We start from the raw sequence: 27,166 nt of genomic DNA, 5'->3' as shown, positions 1-27,166 counted from the left end.
ATACGTTGAAGTTTTAATGAAAATATTTCGATTCAGATAATGATATTAAAAATGTAAGTAAATAAAAAATATTTATTAATTCAGAATTCTTAGACATATTATAGATATTTATTAGGTACCTAATAAACTTTATACCTACGTCCCACGGGGTGTGTGCATGTGTGATGTGTACCGTATGGGTAGGTAGCGCATACATCGCCCGTCGGGTTATTAGTATAAACATATTATTATTTTATAACATAACATCGTCGCAGGTTGTGTTGTCGCGCTTGTCGGTGGGAGGTTAGAAAAAATTGAAAGCCGGCGAAAAGAAACACGCGGACCAGCGCTTCTGTAGAAGTGTAGACAGTATCACAGTGACTATAGTGTACGACGTTTGCCTGCCGACGGTGTTTGTTGTGTTGCGCACGCGTTATCTAAGTAAAAACATTTTTTTTCGTTCTTTTGAATTTTGTTCCGTAATTTATCTATTTTTGAAATATTCAAACCTTAAATTCGAGACCCGTGCGTTTTACTGATTTCTCCAATGATGAAAGGCTGAATATCGTTGTATTTGTCTATAATACACAGCGAAACCTATACGACTCTCCGCCATGGCCTGCAACTTCGGAAGAAATGAAATATTAACAGGTTATTAGTTTATTACTTAATATTAATTACGTGCATATTGTAGTCCAAACATTTAATAATCTATATCTAAAGACTATAGGAATCGTTTTAATTTTATCATTGAGATAATCCAAGTCTGGTTATCTATATCTATAATATAATTATTAATTTATAATAGATAACGTAAGCAGTGAGTTATTAAATCTTATAATTTTGGCGTGAATAAGGTAAAATGGATCCACAGAGGTACTATTGATATGACATGAAACGCAGTATAATCAGAACTTTACTATGTACCTATGCTGAAAATGAATCCTGTTTACAATCCCGTGTTAACTAGTTTTATCTATTTGATTCTAAAAATAAATAATTATAGGTACCTAAGCGAAAATAATAGGTTATGAAAACGAGGATTTTAATAAAAAATAGCCATCCTTTGTTATAAATTATAAAAATTATAATTCATAAATTCACCGAATTCGCCAAATTCAACGATAACTATTAAATAGTGACAAAATTTGATAAATGATAGATATTAAATTTTATTATTGAGTATTATTTAAATTGCCATATTGGTTGTTATTTGTAAATTGATCGGTCATACTTATAATACATGGAAACATAATACATAATGGAAATGATTATGCAATTTCCAATAATTAAACATCAATTTATTTTCTTCAATGTACAATTATCAGGAACAATATCTATTGCTTATCAGGCTTTGGGTTTGGATTGTTACTACCACAATTAAAGATTAACTTAAATATACTTAAATCTTTAATTGTGGTTACTACTTATTGCAGTTTAATTTATATTTTGTATATTTTTATCAATAATGTATATTTACCGTAACATATGAAGTAATATAACGCATATGTAAATTAACTTACGTGAATTGTTTCATTACCTATTATTATGTTTACGATTAGATTAATATCTGAATTAGCGACTACTCTATTCTCTTATAATTAGCAAGAATATTTGATATAAATCTGAAATGTTACTGGATTATGATGCGCTAATTTTAATTTTTAATATGACTATAATTGTAACTGCTCAAATATTTACTTTTCCTTTATTCAGATTTAACGAATTGATAAAGCTTAAATTATTAAACTAACAAAATCATTAAATTTATTATGGATTGTTTTAATCGCTATGTAGCATTAGGTGTAGTGCTACATTTTACTATGTAACGTAAAGAATCAATAAAATATAAAGTAATACAACTATCACGTGTTAAATACCCGAAAAGATACTATGGTAGTCTGTGAAAACAAAATTATTTAATTTTTCAAATAATAATTACAAGTTAGACTAGCAGACAGCATTCATTTTAATCGAAAAACTTTCTGTTTTACTAAAATATATTTAGGAAACTGCTATTAATGTTTTCTACATTATTATATTTTACATTATTTGAAAAAAGTACTGCTAATTTCGATAATAACAGATTTTAGTAGAAAAATCAACGTAACTATATATTTTGTCTACAGCATTTATGGAGTTATACATAGCAATAAATAATAATACATACTACCTTACTGTACAACAGCTGTATTTATTATTTTTATGTGTACTTTTTCATTAAACTACCGTCATATTCTATTAGATGACTTACTATAAGTTGTGACTTGCAATAATTCGTTTATTTTGATTGTGAATTTTTGACATTTTATTGTGGCTGTTATTATCTAAAATAATATTATATTGTAGTTTGTTTAATGACAATTGGTGTTCATCATTGTGCAAGTTATTTTTATTAGTTGGTTTGTAAACAATAGACAGAGGTATTTGTACTACAAATATTTAGTCAATTTGTCTGATCAAATTATTCTTATCACATGTTTCATGCGCGTTTTTGATTCATATTAGCTTGGAGAATATTCTAGGAAAAATATAATGAGTCAAGGATGAACATATTCATTTTGGGTAGCGCATACTAAATATTATACGTATATTATGTAGGAAGAACAATTAAAATGCATGGCACGTACTGCACAAAACGACCAAATAAAATGTATCGTGAAAAACAGGATTAACATTCTTTGGATTGTCACATCTTGGGTTAAAAAGATGAACTAGAAATGCTGCACTATAAGACCTAATCTATAATTTAGGTACATTATTAATGTTTAAAAATACTCTAGAAACTTTATAAGTTTAGAACTTTATTTCCGCAAATAGGTATTACTAGTGAGTAGTGACTAGTAATATCACTAATACCACATATATATACAAATATATAATTAATTTAAAACGAGTATTAACTGTATAATGTAGGTATACTCAAATACAATGCAATAAGTAAAAATACAATAGACACACGTATTATGTACAATGCAATATAGGTAATAAAATGTACAAATATCGATTTATGTCGTTTAAGCTTTATGTCTGTATTGACTGTATTGTATTCGCAACGACAAGAATCCGTATAAACATTAAATTCCTCTTTTTTTACATTTATGTTAATACATACATATATATCATTATCTGTTCAGTAGTATATTAGCAATTAGCATATCAAAATACATATTACTTAATACCTATACTTGTATAATGTATATACGACAAATAATATTGAAAACTTCAACAGAAACACGTGTTTTTATAACCGATGTTAAATCATTTAAAACTCGATTGTGATGCGATTTCACGAATTATCATAAAATAGTGTGAGACTTAACTGCGGCGATAGGCTGCTGCAGTTTGTCGGAAAGTTATAGTCTACTACTTTCACTGTGTATAAAGCCGCGCCATCGAATGAAGACGTTTGCTGGAGATTGTTCAAGTTTAAAATACGATATTATAGCGTATGTACAATTACTTTTGCCAACAATAAAATAATATATTAACAACGTAGAAATTACGCTTCTTTTATTTATACAAACGTAAGACGTTTATAGCATTAGAAAACTGATTTGGACATATAATATGTCAATTTAACTGTTGTGGTTCAAAAATACGTTTTCGTTTCGATGATCGGTAGATGCTAAACTTAGTAAAAATAAACAGGCATTTACTATGCTAGTGGCATTTAATAGTATTTTCTATAGATACTAGAGTCTAGTATATATTATATATTATATACTAATGTAATATCTTAAACGAGCATTATGAAATTATACCTATTCGTGCCACTAAACGACCGTGAGTACAACAATATATTAACGCGTTTAATGCAGACCTTGGCTGTTAGTAATATATGTTTTATGAGCTAAAGATTGGTAGTTGGTTTATCGTATATGGCCATATGGGTATGCTGATGAGTTCTACGCGTAGCATAATATTATGATATATCTATTTATAGACGGTTAATAATATATTATTTTTCGTTACAATCAATTGTTTAAAGGGTCGTGCTACACTAGAGCGGTTTAACCGCTGTAGTGTGGATCATCTCTAAGGGATCTTCTAGGCCCAATGGGCTAAATAGATTCAAGACGAGTATTTTAGTATGCGTACCTATCACGTACTACGTGCATTTATATGTACTATAGTACAATACTGTATTGTCGTGTAATCGTGATTTGCTGTATGTGCAGAAAATGCGCGAACAAAATACAAATGGTTAAATCGCGAAACCGGAATCACTAATTGTCACTTACAGTTAGCAGCGACGTATTCGCATTATCTAGTATTTATACCTATATACATTCATGTGTACAAAACACAGATAGATGCGCGGCTCGTAAGCCGTCAATAAAACTGTCGAGCAAATAGAGGTTACTGGAATACTAGTCCGACTATATAAGTCGAACTTGAATGGTTTTTTTTTTTATTATTAAACGTTTGTGTTTTACCCTATTAATATCGTGCTATACATTGTGGGTTACTAGTTGCGGCTACTGAACGTGAATCGACGCGACAAAACGTATATAATAATATAAAAAAAATATGATATAGGTAGATACGCAATATGCGTTGACGACGCGATCTATACCGCAGAGAAACGTATATATTATCATCGTCTACTTTACGGAAATCAAATACTTCTACGTGTTTACTTATATAATTTATATCGTGATACTATAAAAGGGTGCTGGTCGTATTAAAAATTATAATAGTACTTATATGCGTTATTATGTTATGTTAAAAAAAAACCATTTGCGTCACATTAGTGATCTATTCCGTCGCCGACAACAAGCTTTGGTATATAATATATATATATAATTATCTATGTTACATTTTATTGTCCCATAACTGTGTCGACTGACATGCAGTCTCATCGTCTAGTTTCGCCTTTGTGCGTGCCACTTGTTACTTATCCCTCATACTACATGATGTATTTGCAGTTGTATTATTGTACCTATATCTTGGTACATAAATGCCCACTACTAAAACTTCACTACTTTACAAAATTTTTTGAAAATTGTTTTATTTAAAAATATTATGCGGAATCATAATTTAAAAAGAGCCTATTGGCAATTTCAAAAGTGTCACTTGTATGAAAAATGATTCTACATAAATGTTTTGTGCCTTTAATAAACGCTGAGATAAAATAAATATTATAGAATAATGCATATAATATGTATAGTATCTATACATACGTATATGCATTATAGATAGTACATTTTCTCATACCATAATATTAATTATTATCATAATAATACTTAAGATATATTTTTATATGTTTTTTTATTGTTGAGTTGTGTTACTACTATTCTTTTGGCGGTGTGACTTATATTATGTATGTAATATACGAGTACTAGCCGAATTATACCTTCGGGATAAAAGTTGAACGGTGTTTTCCGCGTTGTAAAAAATTGGACAACCGACTACGGTATAAATCAAATGCGTGCTCGTATCAGCGGAAGGTCATCGTTTCGTTAAAGCTTATGCAATATGCTCCTCGTATTATAGGTTCGAAGAACATTAACAACCGCTTTCTTCCTTTCATGTACAATACACACAACACACATATTTATATGTATGTATTTTATACGATGTTTTAAATGTCACGAGTCGAAATCTAATCTGGTTCTGTACTTCTGAGTACGGATACGTTGAAGTCGCATAATATGTTTCCGTATAAAACAGTAATATTATGTACTCTGACACTACAAGCGTGAGTTCTCGCCATAGTTCCTTTATTTATAACTGTATGATGTCTATTATGTGGCTTTCACGCGGACCAAGTAAACAAAAACGTTAATTATCATTGCCAGATTATTACAGGATTATTAAAACGCAATGAATCGATTGTTTCTATTTTTTTTCGTGAAGACGTAAACTCGTTTTTATTATGGTCTTTACGTATCGTTTCCATTATCGTGACTGCACGGGCGATAGTTGGGCTTATATATTATGCTCCTTTAGTCCTTTATAATATTGCTATATAGTAGTAATCGATCCGAGATCTCTTCTTGCATAATATTATCTATTACCTATAATATGTATACAGCGATAGCAGGTGGTTTTCATTTGTCACGAACACGCGTCATCGGAACTTAGTCATATTAAATCGTTTCCGGTCCACCGCATAAAATGTAATTAGTGTATTCGATTATAAATTGATTTTAACCACGATTAATAATATTATTATTAAAATATAAGAAATTATCCTTAGTTTTAAATAACTTAAGCCGGATTCCCACGACTGATGTACTTCACCAATATTTGGTGCTGGTGGTTACTTGCCATGCCGTCGGATCTGCATACTTGTACAATTATTATAATTGTGCCGTTCCCCAGAATTGTCGATAAACGTGACACAAGTCAAAAAAACGGCCAATATTAGGTACTTGTAGGTATTGCTTGTCAAGTCGTATGAACACCGAAATCGTGCACTTGACAAATGTACAATTATTGGCGTATTTGGCAAGTACACCAGTCGTTGAAATCCGGTTTAAAGCTTATAATAGGTCTAATGACTATATAGTATTTTGTGTAATGTGCTGTACTTATTTATTTGATATAAAAGAATATTTTTCATTCATATTTTATACCCAAACATAGTTATATGGAGGACAAACAAAATATTAAAGTTTAATTTTTGAATTTTATTATTTATAGTGTTTACCTAACCTTTCTCTACAATAACTTAACCTTCTCGATATAAGATTGTAAGAGCATTTCAGAATTGATCGGACATTCAAAATGTGTGCGTATCTATATCTTAGTTACGATATTAAATTTGTAATAATATTATATCCTTTCTAAACGACAAAAAACCAGTCTGGTTGTCTCGGCGATAGATTTAGCGGCGGCGGCGGCAGGAAATTGTTTCCTCCTGACCCCGAGGCAGGCGGCACAATAACCCGCGTCCTATCCTCCGACCTCCACCTGTTGTTGTAAACCGTCAACCGCTGCTGTCGGCAACGCAGCCCGTGTCCCGTGACATGCCATTATCCGCTAGGTGCATTCGCAGTAGTACGGGACGCGCATAGCATTCATACATAGTATAATATATAATAATATAGGTGTGCACCTGTAGATACATTTAATATGTAGAAGTAGTTGTTATAATGCTTATGTTATTTATTTGTTTGATAATACAAACGTTTTGGCCAGACCGTTACTCAGTACATATTTTTTCTTTTTGTATGATACACAGGACGATTCTATTAAATCAAAACATTCAAGACATTTTAAACTTTATTTTTCAAAATGGTAATCTACAGTTTTTAATTTATAAATAAAAATGTATGATTTAAAATTGTTGATTTACAAATTCTCTTGTATCTTATTTGTGATGTTATGAATATTATGAATTTTAACTTTAAATAATTGTTTATAAACTCTGGACGGGACAAGTGAAGTGTAGGTACCTACATATAGTATACAAATTTCAAATATTACACATATAAAGCAAAAATTATAAATTTCTTTATTCTTTTATATAGTTGATTCTCTTTTTCTTAAATTAGTTTACATAATTAATCATAATTATCTGATATTCTATTATAACTATACAATATTGTAGAAACCAAATATATATATTTTTAAATATTTTTCATGTTATATTTCTATAGGTATCAGCCAATTTATATTGGGAAAAATAATTGCCTTGTATAGGTACTGCAACGTACTTATGTAACTTCTCTCTATCTACGTATAGTCCTATTCGTTAGTGACCGATATAATATTAATATTACACGCTATAGAGATCATTAAAAAACCCTCCAATCAGTCATATGTTAGTTGGTTGGTCACAAACTAATATAATGTATAATATAGTATATATGTATTATAAAATATTGCAATGGGTTACGTCTACGGGTCTCGACGAGCCCCCAGGGGACATTAGCGTACAAAGCCACGAATCGAATATGTAATATCATATTATCTTGAATTCGACCAACGGTATATATTTTATTACATAGTAATATTTCGTTTACAGCTTCTGAATTTGAATAGATTACCATTGGAATATTCTGCTCTACGAATTAAATAATAATAATATACATTATATATTGTGCTAGTGTATGGTGTTATAGCTGATCATCACTGATAGTATATTTACTGCAGGTTTTCGATACGATTTTTGAACGTTTCATAACTTGTTCAAGTTATTGCTATGGAACAGACGAAACTTTCTAGTTTTCTACGCGTTATAAAAATTAGATATACCATTTTTAAATTGATTGTCAAACATAATATTGGATACTTTTAATATTTATTTTATGTTAGATGTTTGTCAATTAATGAAATAGGTAATAAAAACATAAAAGAAGTAGAAATTTTTTCGAGAAGGAATAAAATGCATTGATTACAGTAATATAGGTATATTCCAGTAATCTGTGATTATATTGTGGTAAATAATTATTAACTATAAAAATAAAAAATATAATATTAAATATATTAATGTTAAATGTCTAGAACATATTTATTTATTTATTTTTATTTTATTTTTATATTTTTTATAAAAATATACAACAGTACGTCAGTACCTTCTGCAGCCGTATAGTTTTCTATGTCAATGTATTTTATTTAAAAATTAAAATAACCAATATTTAACTTTTTCATCGTATTTAATAAATATGATGTTGATTTTAAAAATGTACCAAACATAAAAATTGGGTTAGGTTAACTTACTAATTAATAAAAATGACCTTTACGATTTCTAGAAATATATTATTCAAAAACGTATTTATTATATATTATTTCAAAAATATAGTATTTTATATGCGAAATCCTCCAATTATAATATTAATAATGTTAAAATTTTATTTTAAATCAAAAATTTTATAAAATAGACAATTTGAATAATGTACAACAATTATAAAAATGAACTATTTGGTGAAAAATTTCTTGAAAATATGAAAAATGATCTTATAAAACAATTAGAGTAGGTATAATGTATATATTTTTAATAAATAAAGTATGAAACAATTTTGTAACTTGGTTAGCATTGTATGGATAAAAACAAAAAAGTGTATAAGTTATCAGCATACTATATATATAAATAGTTATTTGTCAAAAAATATAATAAAACATTTTTATAAACCTATTTTTTAATTTCTTAATTATTATTAACGTAAGTGACGGATTATCAAATATTAATTTTATCTTAGCTTTTACACTGACACTAAATAAAAATACACTTATGTCAAATTGTTCGTATTGTTAGGTATATGAATTTTATGATTGGGTACACACATACAAAAAAAAAAATGTACATATGTCAATTGCACGAAAGCTAAAGTAATAATTTATTTTTTATGTCAAAGTATAATATATCACACTCCTGTGGGTTTAATGATGGATAAATTGAAAATATAACCTCTATAACAATAACACAAAAGACGTTAATCTAAATTTATAGTTGTATAAGTTTAATGGCATAAATAATTAAACCGAGCAAAAAGTATTTTAAAACATAAGGATTGGAATTTTTAAATTATCATTCTACATTAATTTATATTTGTACAGGCCAGCTTGTTTATATTAATAATTAAGTATCTTTTCAACTTTCAAACTTAATGTAATATTTTTTTTAAAAATTTATAAATAATGTTTTTGTAATTATAATACAATAATATAGTAATTATAGTGATCTACTTAAATTTGATATAAAAATAATTGTATTTATAATCAGTATAATCAATTATACAGGTTTTACAAATTTTAAGTTGAAAACTATTTGTCACACAAATTTTGTAAGCGTTTGTAAGTGCCTATGTTTTATTGCTTTAAAAATGGAGAAAACGATTAGTTATTATTTGGTATACAATAAAGTATATAGATACCTTAATTTTGGATATAATTTATCATTTCACTCGAATTAGAAGTTAAATTTTTACATTTATATAATTAATAAGCTATCAGCATACTATCAATTTATAATATAGATACATGTTTAAATAGCTATTATATTTAATACATGTTCTGCATTTGCGAGGTATACAGTATTATGAAAATAAAATTTGATTACATAAATATATATTATATATACAATGTAGACTAATGTAGATTACTGTGTTTTCATTAAGCCAACAAAAGAAAATGGAAAAGCATATCAGTGTTATATATGGTTTCATTCATCCAGTATATTATACCATATCATCTAATATAGTATACCTATGAAAAGTTCAAGACTTGTTGTATGTATGATAGCGTGTCATGAAAATACATTTTAAAATTATTAAATTAACTGTTTACAATTTTAAATATCGAATCGTTTATTTATAATCGGTCGTGTGGGACCAAGCTTAGCAAATATTTCCTTTTCCTGTGCGATAATATTATGCATTAATATCATTTTGTTATCAAATAGGATTGCATATTTATGGTATTTTTACAATATATAATACGAATAAAAGTGATAAAATATAATTTTCCGTTGTTATGACGGTAACCCATAAAAATGTTTTCATGTATTGACGTTTGTGGAACGAAATGCCTCCAGCGGACAAAGTACCGTATCTCGTATACGATAAATACAGGACGTGTTTCTTATAGGAAACATTAATGAAAAAAATTAAAAATAAAATAATAAACATATTCGTAATAGCGACTGCGATATGGCATAATATAGTGTTTTGGGCTATTATATGTATATCCTATATAAACGGTGGCTTATGACACATGTTTTTTAATATTCACATATTGACCTTCCCGCGTGAGACCAATTGTGAGATAACGTTTATTTTTATTTTCTGGCACGCACGTCCAACAATAATAATAATTAGTGGCGTGGGTGGTATATTGTATTAGTACCAGGTTATGATACGTTCGTTTGCTAAGGCTATTATAGTCTTATAATAATACTATCATTTATTAATATACTACTTAAATAGGCTTATGGTAAGACTTAATTCTACTGAAAATTCTTATGCGACTGGCTTATATTGTATCCTCAAAATTGTCAAACTCTAAATGTATTATCATCGTGTACAATTTATAACAGCTGAACGCATCGACGATTTTCTGACAACTTACGATAGACGGTATAAAAACGTAATAATTTATAACCGTAAGAGCCCTAATTTATTTAATAACAATGATAGATGATAATTATTATTGTTTATATATTTCGTCATCTTCCATCGCTGAAATATTGTTATCGGTGATTTGTATACACATTTGAGAATCATATGCAATTGGTTTTCTAGTGGACGGGATAGCAGTAAAAACAAGGCGATATTTTTACCTTGTAACATTTAGAAAAATCGTATTCCCATATCCGGCCTATACTGCGATGACCTACGCTAGACTGGAATCCAACGCCTTCAATAATACGCGTGTATATGAATATTCTAAATTATATAGACGTCAAGTATCCATAGAGATTATCACATTGGCGTAAATCAATCTATAATATATCTTAATATGCTTCGACATAAGCAAACATAATTTGTACATCACGAACTCGTGGGAGAGTTCTTACTACTCTTCTTATAAAGTAAATTGTGATGTGTACTTCAAGAACGAGTTACATACTAAACAATAAAAACAACCAGCTGATACGTATCAAAAATATGTTTGGCCATCAAGTATAAAATAATATTAAAAAAAAAAAAAACAATAGAAATTTTTATTTAACTAAATTGTGTTCCTAAAACGTGAAAATATTTTTAAAGATATACTATAATTATTTTTAGTACCTATATGGATCTGACAGATACAATGTTTACCTTACTCACACGCCACCCGTGTTTCATAAATATATTGCTATCCAATAACACCCCTAATAACACATTAACACCGGTGAAAAAATATATAAAACCATAGATGGTACTTATCATTGTGTGTATACGTAGGAAGTTAAACATGGACTCCGAAACAGAATTTGCTATATTATGTTTAATATAGTATAAAAGTGTATACTGACTGCGGTCTATGGCCGACAAAATATACAGGACAGCAATAATTCCACAAATGTGAAATCGACCGAAGTCGTAAAATTACCCGAAATTAGGTATTAATAACGTGTCAAATATAGAGAGACAGTGACCCGCCAATCTTGGATAGCGGATCAATCGGATGTCGTTATATTATACTATTATACCTAAGATTATGCGATCGCGCGGGAAACTGGGGATACCCACTATAAACGGTTGCAGCGGTGTTCCCCCGGGCGATCATATAACGCGATTCATCGTTTAAAACACGTTTTACTATCATATTTCATACTTAGGAAAAGTTATAGTCGTGCGAGATAACCGGTAATGAACACTCTACACGTAGTTTCTAGCAACTCTAATTTTTTTTTTTTATAAGTGTATATTGCTATAGGTACATGCACTGTAGCAATATTATAATAATTATAATAATATAGTAAGCCGTAAAAAAACAAAAATGTATATTATGTATCGGGGAGTTAGATTATGTTGACTATATGGTTACTTGAAATGGAAGTATTGCGTAAGGCCGGCCAAAAAGAAATTAAACAACTTTATATATATGTTCGTATAGGTACGTATATTTATAATACAATGACCGTAATAAATTATAGCGCAAATTGGCACAGAAATAAATAATAACGTATATATATACAACATTGCTCAAGAATTTTGACGTTTATACGCACAAAATTAGCTTAAAAAGTAAACACAATTTTCAAAATATTTTAGGCACATATGTTATCGCTCGTTAAACATATTTTTGTGAAGGTATGAAACGTTTAATGCGCGAATAAAAATCATGTAAACATTTTAAGTTGTATGAAAAAAACCTTTTTTTTATGTGCAATATTTTGGTCTCGTTTTAAACATATTTATACTTAAATTATAATTTATGGTTCGTCGTTTAAAATAAATTGTGATTTATGAATCAGTATAGGTACACGTATATATTTGTTTAGCTGGAGTAACATTTATAATTTTTTGTCCTGAGATTGTGTACTATGCGTAATTTTGATATATTTCAATATTATAATTTATAATTATATTACAATTATAATATGTATTATGTCAAAAATAGTATTTTTTAAAAACATATATTTTTTAGTCATAATAATTGTCAAAAAATGTAGCTTTATCAATGAATGAAATTAGGAAAATGCTTAAAAAAAATATTCACTCATTTATCAAACCTTCTTATATTTGAACATTATATATTAAACATATTTTATTTCTGAAAATTTAGAGAAGTTCAACAACGTTCCTGAGAACTTTTATTTCAAAATTAATTTTTATAGGACAATATTATTATGTAAGCGATGTTAGTTTGAGAGATCTTATACAGTGATGTAGAATAGAGCACTTATTTAATGATTAAAATTTATAAGCATTAGACATTAATAAAATACAATTTAGAAAAATATAATTTCTTGTTGTAAAAGATATTGTTTAATAATTGTTAAATTTATATTGTAGGTGCCTCACAACTGTAAACAATGTGTTTATATTCTTTAATCGAATTTCACAAATTTTGTTTAACAGTAAAATTATATTAACCATTCAAATAAGTAAAATTGTGCCGGCTCTTATCCCATTTTCACACATAGTAAAGAATTGAAATAATAATAATAAAATGTGGCTCACATAATTACATACAATATTCAACATGCCTACATATTATGTAACAAGAAATAAATATTTCGCAAATCAAAAAATTGTTACCATTTTTGAATAATGTGTATCATACAAATCTACAATCGAATACCATTTTGAGTTATCAGCTTTTTTACATAGGTACTATATTTTTGTATACTTAAACAATTTCCTTCAGCGCTTTTTATGGTTATGAATTTGTTGATGTTAGTGCTGTACAGTATGTACTTAAATTCATAACGCATGACTATTTTCTAATATATTTTATCAAATTAACATATTGAAATCTCATGTTGAAAATTATTTTTGAAAATTTGCTAATTTAAATAAATCTAATTTAGTAATGTGGTTGTACATATTTTCGTATTAAAATATTTTTAGTATCTCATTTTATATTTAAATATTATTTATATATTTCCTTTCAAAGAATACACAACTTACATTTTCAGAGCAATTTCGAGAATTAGTACCTTATAAGTAATTTATTGGTTTGTTCACGCAATAACTGAGATAGGAACGTAATTCAAAAAAAGCAAGTAACTCGAAAACTCCCATAATACATAAGCTAATGGCATTATATGGGTGTGGTTGTTATATGTATTCACGCGTTATCGGCGAACTATAATATCATAATATTTTGACACTAAAAAATTATGGTAATTACGCTGAATAAAATGTGCTAACATGCGTATTTATGTAATTGGCTTATAGTTCAAAAACTCCAAAAGAGTAAATAATCGTATTAAAATTTAAAATGAGACATTTTGAATGACTATTGAAATAGTTTTAGTGGCTTAGATGAACTTTATACCTTTTATCATAAAAATATAAGTAAAGTAGAAAAACAATTTCATTTTCACCTTTTACTTCACGTGGATAATATATTATTAGCGTATTAGGTATGAGATAAGTCATAGTCTGTCGAATGGGTCATATAGAGTAAACGTTAAAATATTAACGAGTTGGTTATGTAAATATGATCAATGTTTGTAGATATTTCTTGAGCACTGGTATTTTTAACATAATATCCTTTATGTTTTTATACTATGCTATTGAATACTTTTTTTTTAAAATAGCGTATTTAGTGAAGTATTTTAAATGGTACTTATTTTAATTTTTTTTTTTTTGTTGAATAATCGGATGCATTCCTCTAGATAACTATCTTTTAAAAGTACTTTCCGTGATATATTGTGTTGGTGTGTCCAATTATAATTTATGTTGTATGTGACTAAACGGTCATATCTACGAGGGATATTAGAAAAGAACAATATATAATATACATAGGTATGAGTGGTATGACAGTTAATGTCGTCGTGCTGTATTCAATCATAACGTGTTGTAAGTAAATAGATATATAGTAGTATAATATCTACCACCGATGTGGTTTTATAGAATGCTATATGTATTTTATATACGTAATAGTGTCAATTAAAGCCGATGTTTGAATTCATTGTTTTCAATTGGGATGAGAAGACTACGCATGTTACGCGGGCCGCACTCTTTTCGTCCATATAAAAATTATTTCATTATTATTATTATTGTTAGCTCCCACATGCCGCGATCTCTTTGGTTTGGTTTACACGACGTACCTTTATATATATATATTATATATATATGAATATGATGTTGTACATTACATATGTAATATGTACGTTTGTACTTCGTATTAATCAACGCCATCATTCGGGACATTATAATATTTCATAATAAAATATATTGTATCCATCGCGCGAGGTTAATACACTGAGCTCGGCAAGACGTGTATAGAATCGGGAAGATGAATAGATATTGTAATAATAATAATATTTTACCTGATTAGTATATCATATCTATTAGTGGGTGCATATATGTGTGGCCTACGCGTTAAGGTCTCCACCGATCTATGATTTGGTTGAACTTTACAATTAAATGAGCAGTCAATTGCACATTATATTATACATACTTCCTCCTCTGTTAGGCTTGTCAAGAATTTTAAATATTTTACTCTTTGTAATCATGCCTATCATAAATATTATCTATTGTGCAATAAATAAAAGTTAACTGCAAAACATAGGTATATGATAACAGAATACAGCAAAGAATAATCAAACATAATATTTTTATAACTGAGAAAATCAAAAATATGTTAAATTTTTTATCGATTATCTTTATTAAAATAAGATCTTTTTTTAGTATATTGTTTTCAAACGTGAGGATATTAAATTTTTTTGAGACGTTTGTGTAATTTTGTTAAACGGTTAACACCTTTTTCCTTTCCAAACATTTTCGATAATGGCTTTCTGGGTCGTCGGGTAGGCAAGATTATTAAATATTATTAAAATAAGTTGAGTGCGTATAGACTTTCACGCACAACGAACGAATGAACTATATATTTTATGCGTAAATGTATAAGTATACACGTGTTGTAGCGCTCTACTCATGTCGAGTCCTGACTGTTTTTAGTAATGTATTATGTATACTTATTATTTATATAGTTATATATAACTACTCGTATATATATACATTTTTATTTTTATATACCTCTTAGGGTCCTCGTGTAAATTGATCAGCTTCAGCTACCAGTAACGGATGTGTGGTGCGTCCGTCCGTAGTTGTATATTTATGCGGACAATGAGTCGCTTTTGTTGAGTGAGTGTAGTAATAGTACCATTATAATAAATTTATAGTGTGTGCGTGTGTGATCGGTATGCGCCGTGTAGACGCCAACTAAGATTTTTGTCCAGAAAAAAGGTTATACGCACTTAAATGTATAAGTCAGGTGACACAGGATAAAAAAGAAACATAAAATTAAAATTACAACTAACGATGTTTACGATGCTAATGAGATAACTTATACTACAATAGTTCCGAGAATAGTTCTGTGCGCACGTGTCTATGAGACCGACAATCAATTAGAAAGTGAGAGCAACCGGTACGAATACAAGATTCAAGTGATTCAACGAAATAATATAAGGATAATAATATGCATATTGTATAACGTTGTTAACCACTTTGAAATAATTGCATCAATACTCAAAATTGTGTGCATTTCATACTGCCCTGATTTACGTGGCATTTGTTAAAGAACCACAATAAATAGCAACTTTACTATAATATTATATTTTATAATTGCGTTAGAAAGGGTTCCTTAACGAGCATCTATGATATGATGACTAAGTCCACTGTGTTGGAAGTACTCGCTTTTTTTAAATTATCACTAGGTACTACCTTATTATTATTTATAGGTGGCAAGTTGGAAACTATTATCATTCAAAAATCAAAATGATAAGTATACATTTTTTGTGTTGGTATGAATAGAAAATATCTATTTTGAGTTTAAAAAAAAAAAATAAATATAATTATTATTGTACAAAGATATAATAATAGTACGAATAATTAAAAACAATGTAGATGAATACGCTGTATCAGTGTTTATTTTTTCATCATTTTATTAATCTGACTATCCATATTTATCTAAAGCTCTGTAATCTGTAGAATATTAGAAGAATTACGCAATATTTATTTTTACGACTTATGACAATTGTTTGTCAAAGTATTACCAAACGTATTTGAATAAAAATTTAAAATTTTTGTAGTGTTTGTTCATGACCTGCACTTAATTAAATACTCCTATATGCGTAGTATTATTTAGAAAAACATTTACCTTAGTACTATTATAACTATTAAAATAAATTATGTGTGCGAAGAATATTTGTGTTAAATTTTCTTTGTTGATTTAACAATAATATACAGTACTATAATGTTATGCATTTACATTTTACATCATCGTCTAACGAAATACCTACTATTAGAAAAATTATAAATACTTATCTAAATTATAAATATTTTTAAGAAAAGTTATATTTTTATTTAATAAATTCGTTGAAAATCTTTTTTATATTATTTACTATTTTCAGGAAATTAGTTTCCGTGAGTATACTCACGTCATTGGAACCTTTGTAAACAAATTATTTATCGTATCACAGTGTATATGACTATCTATCTGATAAAATATGATATGTATATCTTAAAGACAAACCTAACAATAGAACTTATAATTTTATGAAATAGCAGTTCCTAATAAATATTAAAAAAAAAAAAGAAAAGAAACAAATTACAGTTCTTATGAATAGCTTCATAAAACCATATAGTAGAAATTTATTTTAGTCTTATATAATTTAACTATTTATTGTTTAAGAAACAAAAACAAAAACAGTACCTAATACGATTGCCCACTAAAACATGTAGGTAGTCGAAATTCCTTAATTTTTTTGAATAGACTAATAAGAAGACAGTTTTTTAACACAATTTAAGGTGATATGTCTTTATTATGTAAAATATAGTTTTCAAATGATTTAAGTTACATAATTTTAAATTAATAAAGTTTATTATGAAAATTGAAATTCAGGAATACAAAATAAAGTATTAGAATAAAAAGTTAATACTAAATTTTAAACGATTGTCATTGTTTAAAATGATAATATCGCAGAATCATTTTTAAATATATTTTTCTTTATAAAATCTAGAAGTTAAATATTTAATAAGTTACCTACTAAAATGTATTTCATTATATATATTTAATTGCAGGTATGCAAAATTTTAAAACATATTTTTCCTATACTGGTATAATACTATAATGTACTATATACATTTTTTAATTATTATTGGTAGGTAGATGTAGTTACTTATATATATATATTATAGTGATACTTATATTTATAATTAAAGTTTATAATAAATAATTTTTTAATTATGTATTGGTACTTTTATATGTAAATAAGGTGTTAGTAAATACACGTGAAAGTTAAAACATTTTTACTTTTGCTATTACTAAAACATTAAATTACATATTATACTTGTATATTCTTCAGCTCGCCATTGAACTATATAAATATGTAAAATTATGTGTACATAATTATTATGGTATGAAAGTAGTATAGGTTCGTATTATATGTATTAAAGTTTTTTATAAAAAATAAAATATTTTGGTAAATCAATTCTGGATCTTATATGATTATTATATTATATTTAATATGGTAATAGCACCAAAAGTTCAATTTAAATACTATAAAAAGTGGTTCACTGTAGTTAAATTTGAATTCAGAGATAAAACATTGTATACGAAAAACGATTCTGAGCGGAAATAATCTGTCAACCTATATCACTAACTATATATTCCAAAATATATAATATTTATTAATATTATTATATTTATTTGTTTATTTACCGATATTGCGGTAAGGAATTTATTTTACTATTAGTATTACGGTATAGTTAAATTAATTAGAAATTTTGTATTACATTTTTTAAAAAAATTATCAAGTGATAACATTTTTAAGTAACATTTATGTATAAAAAAACTAAACTAAATTTAAAATTTAAAATAACTACATACTCAAACATTTAGTGAACAATTTCAAATTTCTATATAGTTATTATTTTTTTTTTTTGAATCACAAACCTTTTATCTTCACAAAGTACTAAATATATCCAATTTAATACTAGAAACTACCCCAAAAGTTGAAAATCGAAACATTTTTACTGCCCCAAAAGGTGATGACAGATAAAATAACATACATGATCATAAATTCAATATATTCATCGTTCTGCTCAAAATCTTAAAAAAAAAAAAAAATTACTTATTCCGTATCTAATAAAATTCGAATATTTTTCTTACTGCCGAGGATAATGTGCTTTTGAAAGATAATTGCTAATATCGCAGTCACACTGTCATAGTTGAAAGTCGTTGACAACAAGCTCATTACACGGATGAATTAATTCTGTGTACATTGTACTATTATTTATTTATAAAACTAGTATGCCGGTTTCATCTAGTATAAATAGCTAAATATTTTTAGTATCGGAAATTATTTTATAATTAATTGAACAGCATAACAATCATTTATTTTTTATCTAAAAAAAAAATAAATACATTTGAAGGTCAATGTGATGAGGTACATTTTATTAGCATTCACGATACTTACGTTAATATGCATTGCTAAACGTTGCCAAATCACGATCAGTCATCAATAGTTTAGCATAATATTTTTCTCTCAAACATGATTCATTTACTAGATAATTGATTTTAATAGGTATAATATTATACGATACTATTTAATAGCAAATGACGATTAAATAGATACTAAAATAATTTTAAATATTCTCTTTATAATAAAATTTGTCCCAAGTGGTGTAAATTCTAACAACAAAACAAAAAAATATGGCTTAAGTTATACTAGGTATAGCGTATGCAACTTAACGACTTTTAACGTACTTAACTTAGTTAATGTTTAATATAATATCAGTAAATGGAATTATATACTACTTGTGTTCCAAAAAAGTTATATTTTGGTATTAATTTAGGTTTCAAATACTAGTATAACTTACATTCCGTTGGGAGACGCGACTTGTCAAAATTATTTGATCATTACACTAAGTTGCGTCTCCAATATTTTAAAATAATTAAGTTATAAAATTTTAATTTTAACAGTAAATAATAATAAAAATGTATAGTAACTATGTAACTCATTAATATGTCAGGAACTCACCTTGGTATGCACTGCAATGTAGAAACTAGAACTTCGATTTTTTAGAAAATTCAAAATATGATACCTCAGTAGATTTATCTCAGTATCAGTTTTAAACGTTCAAGTCTATTTATTGACAATATAAACATAATTTAATATTATTATTATGTGCTATAAGATGATATCTATATAGCAATATTTAAAGAAATATAAATATTTTGTTCGTAATTAAAAAAAAAAATACCATTTTAAAAACGTTAGAAATAAGTATAAAACAGAATGATAAAAATTTGTTTATACCTACGTGTGTGCATGTCATGAAATAAATGAATAATAAATACATTTATATCTATTGTTTACAGATGTGGCTTTATATTTGCAAACGGTATTGGTTGCCGAATCTCTTTCGGAGCGAGCCGAAATACAACGCCAACAGCTTTTGGAAAAACTTACCAACAGAGAAATGTCACCAGCCAGGACTCCGTACATGGACATGAACGGGCGTTCAAAAGGTGATTATTTTAGCAAAATTTTTGTTATTTATAATTTTAATTTTAAGTTTTGCAAAAAAATCAGAGATGACGAGGAATAATCCATGTATAATAATACCTTTCACCCAGTTGACAAATAACGGTAGGTCGTAATATTTAGTTTGCAAAATAAGATGCGCGCGGTATACTACCAACAAATATCTTTTTATATGTGCATGTTATGAATACATAAAGAGGTAGTTTTTATTATTGTGGTGTTGTCTCGTCGCCTATTTCATTCGTGACGATGGTTTTCAAGGTAAAATGTTGACACGATATCAAAAACGACAAATACCCACGGCACAATGCATCTATATGCCGACGCGGCGACGCCACAGGTATGTAGTGATGGTAGGCCGATAAATAACTACGAAAATACCCACAAAAAGAATTTATAAGAATACGTGCAGCGTACCGTGTCAACTCTTGGTATAATTATTTTGAATTTAATTTTAACAATTTCTTTTGTGCACATGTTAATATCAAAAACGTTGTACGGAAAATAGTAAAAAAAATATCATATTACTTAGTACTAAAAATATATTGTAATATTAAATATGTAATAAATGTTGAATGAAAATTAATATTTTAAAAGTAAAAATCGTGTAGGGATAAGAATCGGTGATCTTAATTCTCAAGTTTCTGTACATTAGTTTAATAATATTAAATATCTATATAGGTACATAGTAAATACACCCAACACTAAAATTTATATTTTCTTATTGTATATTCCCAACAAACCGACTGAACTTATAACTTTATAAACAGTAATATTGTACCTACCACAATTATTGAAATTGAGATATCTTGAAATAGGTACCTAAAATATACCTAAAGATCAAATTGCATTCTTCTAAATTGGTAGGTATCATGAAGACTTCATTTATTTTTGAAATTGATGCAAATTATATAATTTATTCTATCGCTTAAATTCAGAATCGTTTTAGAATTTTATTTGAGCGAGTGTGATTCACATTATATATACTCTGTATATTTTGTAATTAAATCGATTATAAATAAAAAAAAAAAAAAAAATGTAGAAAACAAGATATAAAAACGACGATTACTTATAAAATATAAAGACTATATTATTATGATAACGTGCCACAATATCGCAGCAGTATGTAGAATGTTTTCCTATACCTATTCTATAATGTTTACAACAGGGGTGTGCCCAGGATTTTGTTTTAGGGGTAGATTTAATCGTTTAACGTTATAGTATGAACTGTAAAATTTACAATGATTATGGCGATCATGTAGAATAATATCGCGTGTTTCGCTACAGGCCTGATAATGAAGTCGAACAGCTTCGCGTGCTTACACCAGCAAGCGGCGTACGAAGAACTGTGCTCGAATCAACCGATCTACAACAACGTGCCGTACGAAGACGACATACTCAACTACGAACCTTACGTGATCGGCTGCAACGGATACGGTCCGCCGTCCAAACACCACCTGAACGCGAAACGGCACAGCGCGCCAAATAGTGGCGGCGGAGGCATCGCCGACAACGGTAACCTGTCGACGGGCTCGTTGTGTAAGACGGCCCTGAACGGCAGCAGCAGCCTCAGCAGCCGGTCGAACAGCGACTCGTCCGAGAGCTCCAAGAGTGAGGTGATCTACGTGTCGGCAAACGCGGTCAAGTATTCGGCCAGCAAGTACGGGCCGTTGACGAAGCGTGAGAAAATACTGTTCGTCGACCACACGAAGAAGTACTGGGCCGCGGTGCTGTCGTCCACCATGTACGTGTACAACGGCGAAAAGGAGTTGAAACCGTGTCTAGTCGTCAATCTCGAGGGGTACACGGCCAGAGACGCGGCGGGCGGCGGCAACCGGAACAAGGACTGGGTGTTTGAAGTCGTGTGTCCGGGCAAGAAGACTTATCAGGTATTGCCTTTATAGTCTGAACAATAGTATACAGGTATTAAGGTGTATAAACTTAATCACGATGTAGTAGGACTGTGGTTAAACGTCTCGGAATGACGGTAAAATTATATAATATTTAATACAGTGGTTAAAAATACGGACTAAAAAAAAGTTAAAACGTACTCAATTAAAATAAAATATGTGTGGTTTTTCGTCAGTTTTGTTGTAAAGAATACATTTATTTTATAATCGGAATGCGTACTTGAATGAATTGATGACATGGTTCAGAATACCTTTAATACATTTTTCACTTAATAAACTGGTTATCGATAATATAATTCAATAATTGTAGTAAAACAATATATACAATAGGTAGTAAAAGTTTAAAAAAGCATATATGATTAATATTTTTTTTTAATAAGGCTGATAGATATGGAGAAACCCGTAAATTATTTCATGTCCGATTTTAAAGAAATTTAAATGTTTTTTATAAACATTATATTTTTACATAAATAGTTTATTAAGAAAAGTACATAAAAAACGGACAAAGTATTGTTGTATCATGTCAGGAAACAAATTTCTATCGAATCCAATTACTTCTCCTTGGATCTAAATCTAGATTTAAATCTCAATTTATTCCCGAAAAATATATAATTATATTATATACGTCGTACATTTAGTCATCTATACCACTATAAACATATGATAATAATATAGTAGTATAGTACTTATCACGGCGTTTAAATTAAACAATGCATAATACATCAATGTATATGTGTACGTAACTATTTTAATCGCGGCGTTGTTCATTTTTCTCGATTTCCAGTTTATAGCTCAAAATCAAAATGACTTGCACTCTTGGATCGAGGCTATCAACAATTCGTGCAGCAAGTCGTCCACCCCAGAAATAGAGCAACTCTCGCCGTCTCCCATATGTTTCAAACAGGAGCTTTTGCCTAATCGCGAACTGCCTGTACCCCCCGCTGCTGCAACCGATGACACCTCCGCGCAGGATTACTATTATGATAAACCGAATCCTATTATAAGACCGGTCAATCTTTACGAGAACGGAACCGATGACGTGGATATGATTGAGTCGATTTACCACTTTATCGATGAATCCAAACAAGAAAAGGACACGTTGCCAAAGGTTTATGTTGCTATTTTTATTATTATTATTATTATTATTAGTAACTATTGTTATTGTTAACCGATCGTTATCGATTTCTTGGTACTGATAAACATTTTTTTTTAGGTCGATAAGCAGTTTTGGGATGGCGACACGTCGTATTACAATATTCCAAACAACATACCGGTGCCCGTGCCAGTCAAGGAAGATCGAAATAACAACGAATACGACGATTATTTCGCTGAAAAGGAAACTAGCTACGATATAATAACGAGTATGTTTTACTAAATCCTTCGTTAGGCGCCAGTGTGGCAGACAGAAATTTCAACACAAAAACAAGAACTTAAGAAATATCTAAGGAAGGGTTATAATAAGGGCTCTATTACATCGATCGAGAATTCTAAAATGACAATAACAAAAGCCGATGATATTATTTTATTTATTTAATGAATTCCAATACGTATAGAAAACTATATGATATGTATTATCCTATTATAAAAAAATACAAAATGTAAAAAAATTTTTTGTATATTATAGACATGAAAAATTTTAATAGAAAATTAACATTAATAAATAATAAGGCTTATTAAGGCTGCATAACTATTAACGGTTAACTAAATTATATATTATTAATGTTCAAGTAAAATGTACTATACAGTTACAGAAAATTCTACTTGTTATACCTTATAGTTTATACAATATACATGTATGATTGTAAATAAATTTACCCAATAAAATCCATTTCAACTTCTTGAATGAATTTCAAGTGATCACAAATTTAAATTTAAATATTATAATCAGAAATCAGTGTACCCAAAAACCATCCAATTTGTAATACCCGACATACTCGTAAAGTTATTAATATGCTGTATTGCTGTGTCTAATGTATGTGGATTTTTGTTTCAGACGAAGAACGCGAGATGGCTGTGGCAGACCAGGTTTTGGGCGTACAACAAATAATACAAAAAATTGAAGAAATAAACAGCAAAAAAACATCACCATTATTACGACGTAAATCGCAACCAAAAAACAATGGTCTAATGAGAAACTCTACACCAATATATACTACCGATGAGTTTTATGAGCCCATGAAAGTGATGAAAAACATACAACCCAACAACAACATAGCTGCAGTTGTCGGTTCACAATCATTTCGAAAATCTCGTTGAATGCGCTTAATATGTTCTCATTTAGAACGTATTATATTCTTTACTCAATTCTGTGGAATTTCGATCGTGTCATGGTTATAAATATTGATTTCCCTTAAATTATCTTAAAGGTTCAAAAGCTACGATGACTGTGGATTGTATAATATTTATATATGCATTTAAGAACATGTATGGTAACAATGTGGTTATAACAATTGTTACATTAAATTATTATTTTTTAGTAAGTCGCTCAAGAAACTTTTTAAAATTCAAACAATTTTGATATTATCATATCTATACTCTAAATAGTTTCTCCTATTCTGACAAGTCTGCTTATTGGTAGAGATCCTATTTAAATATTGAATATTATTACATTGTATAAACATTTTTAACACCAAAAAGGGAAAAGCTACTTTTATGTTTCTAGTCTGTAGGTTGTAAACAATAATTACTATGTTAATTGATTTTTTTTTTTTATTATTATATAATAGTATTTAGGTTGAAATTACAATTGTGCGATTTATAACATTGATTTATATTATTATTATACTGTATTCTTTTTTTTTTTTTTGTATACAAATAACTAAATACATTCCGTGTTATCAACTAAAAACAACAAAATGTAAAGAATTATACTGTTAATAGTTATTGTTAGATCTCTAATATATATTATATTGTATGAATTATACTTCTACCCTTTAAAATATCACATACCCATGCTTGTCTGTCTTTACATGATAATATTCATCAATTCATTATAATATCGCGATTTTTTATCGCTTATAATTTTGTAATTTGTTAGTCAACTGTTAATGTATAATTTAAGGCTTAGGTGTTAGATAAACCATGGACTTAATATTTTGTAATTTGTATATAACATAAAACTATATAATATTAGTGCAAACAAATAACCAATGAATGTAATTTACTAAAACTGAATAAATGCAGTAGCATGTAATATAGAAATATTATTAAAATTACAACTGGATTTTTTAATTATTTTCCATGTTACCTTATCTAAATGTACGTTTACAAAACTATATCTTCTATATCATGGTATCTTTTTAATTACTTATCGTTTTACCTAAACACACAAAATATATTACACCATTGTAAAATCATTATATCATCGCTCTGCATAGAGTCTATAAAAATTTTGAATTATAATTTTTAATTGGAGAGTAAAGGGAAAACGCATTTTTACACTCTTTTATGTAATTACGATTTGATATGAAGATTATTTCGCATGCATATTTCTAAAATATATTCGAATGTTTATGTAGATGGCGCGCCTGTTTTATTTACAGATTTATGAACGTCGTATTGATTTTACAATGATGTATTTTTTTGTGGATGAGTACATCAGTAAGTTACCGATAAAATGCTTAGATTTTCATAAATAGTGTATTTGGATGTCAAACAGGATCTAGTTTGTATTTTAGGGAGGTACTTGCTATTATAATCAGGAAAAACAAACAATTCAGAAAAAATTGGAAATTTTACTCAAATCCAATTTTCGACAAAATTGATTTTTTGATATAAATCGAAAACGAATAACAGTAAATACTTGAAATATTCACCAAATGTTTATATTATCATTTTCTATTTACAATAAAATTTTATATTTTATAATATTTTAAGTTATTTATAGGCATAAGAACATTTTCATATTTTTTTTATTTTTCTTTATTACATATTGTGATTAAAAATTATTCGCTGGGTAGAAATACTTGAAAATTGAATACGAAATTCCTCAAAAGTTAGTCTTATAATCAGGACCCCCACATACAATTTCGGGCCCCTTTAATAAATGTTAAAACAAGTAAAAAGTAATAAAAAAATGTAATAAGTGGATAGTTATTTGAAAATTGTGGGGCAGTTATTTTGATTATGAAATGCTATTAAGTGTACATATAGCATACCTTATATCTACGAAAAATAATAGTAATTTAAGATGTCTATAAATTCTCATAAATATACTTATAGATAATAAAAACAATTTTTTTGTCACATTAATATCATTATTCTTACACCCGAGAAATATATTATATCAGGCGTGCCCAACCCACGAGAGTATTCCAGCCGGCCCGTGAACATTTTATAAAAATTAGAAATTCGTATAGGTGAAAAAAAAATAAAAATAATTTTAAATATATTTATTCTTACTTTAGTTTAATAAGGTTTTAAGGATTAAAAAATAATGTATAATTTTTAATTTTAATTATTAAAATTGAATATAGAAAAATGTACAATAAAATTTTCATTTTATTAAAATTACCATGATAAAAAATCATGATGTATATACGGCCCGCAGTATAAATATAAATTTTGAAAGTGACTCGCAAGTTGAAAAAAAGGTTGAGCACGCCTGTATTAAATAATACTTTCTTAAAAAGAATTTACAAGTATTGAAAATATTAATTAGGTAATTAAA

At 28.0% G+C, this 27,166-nt stretch overlaps 2 protein-coding genes across 2 annotated transcripts in view; one reads left to right on the top strand and one right to left on the bottom strand.

Moving 5' to 3' along the window:
• LOC114127068 (PCI domain-containing protein 2) overlaps positions 1-27,166 on the bottom strand; it is a 564,778-nt gene that overhangs the window by 9,413 nt on the left and 528,199 nt on the right. The gene's annotated exons all lie outside the window — the stretch shown is intronic.
• LOC114127074 (uncharacterized) lies at positions 252-25,312 on the top strand. Its single transcript, XM_027991195.2, has 6 exons — positions 252-630; positions 20,422-20,571; positions 21,875-22,476; positions 23,282-23,605; positions 23,711-23,858; positions 24,491-25,312. Exons 1-6 carry the CDS (start codon positions 594-596, stop codon positions 24,751-24,753), a joined length of 1,524 nt encoding a protein of 507 aa, XP_027846996.2. The 5' UTR covers positions 252-593; the 3' UTR covers positions 24,754-25,312.

This window comes from Aphis gossypii, chromosome 1, assembly GCF_020184175.1.
Source record: "Aphis gossypii isolate Hap1 chromosome 1, ASM2018417v2, whole genome shotgun sequence".
In the NCBI taxonomy this organism is placed as follows: domain Eukaryota; kingdom Metazoa; phylum Arthropoda; class Insecta; order Hemiptera; family Aphididae; genus Aphis; species Aphis gossypii.
This window is presented reverse-complemented; position numbering and strand designations above follow the sequence as displayed.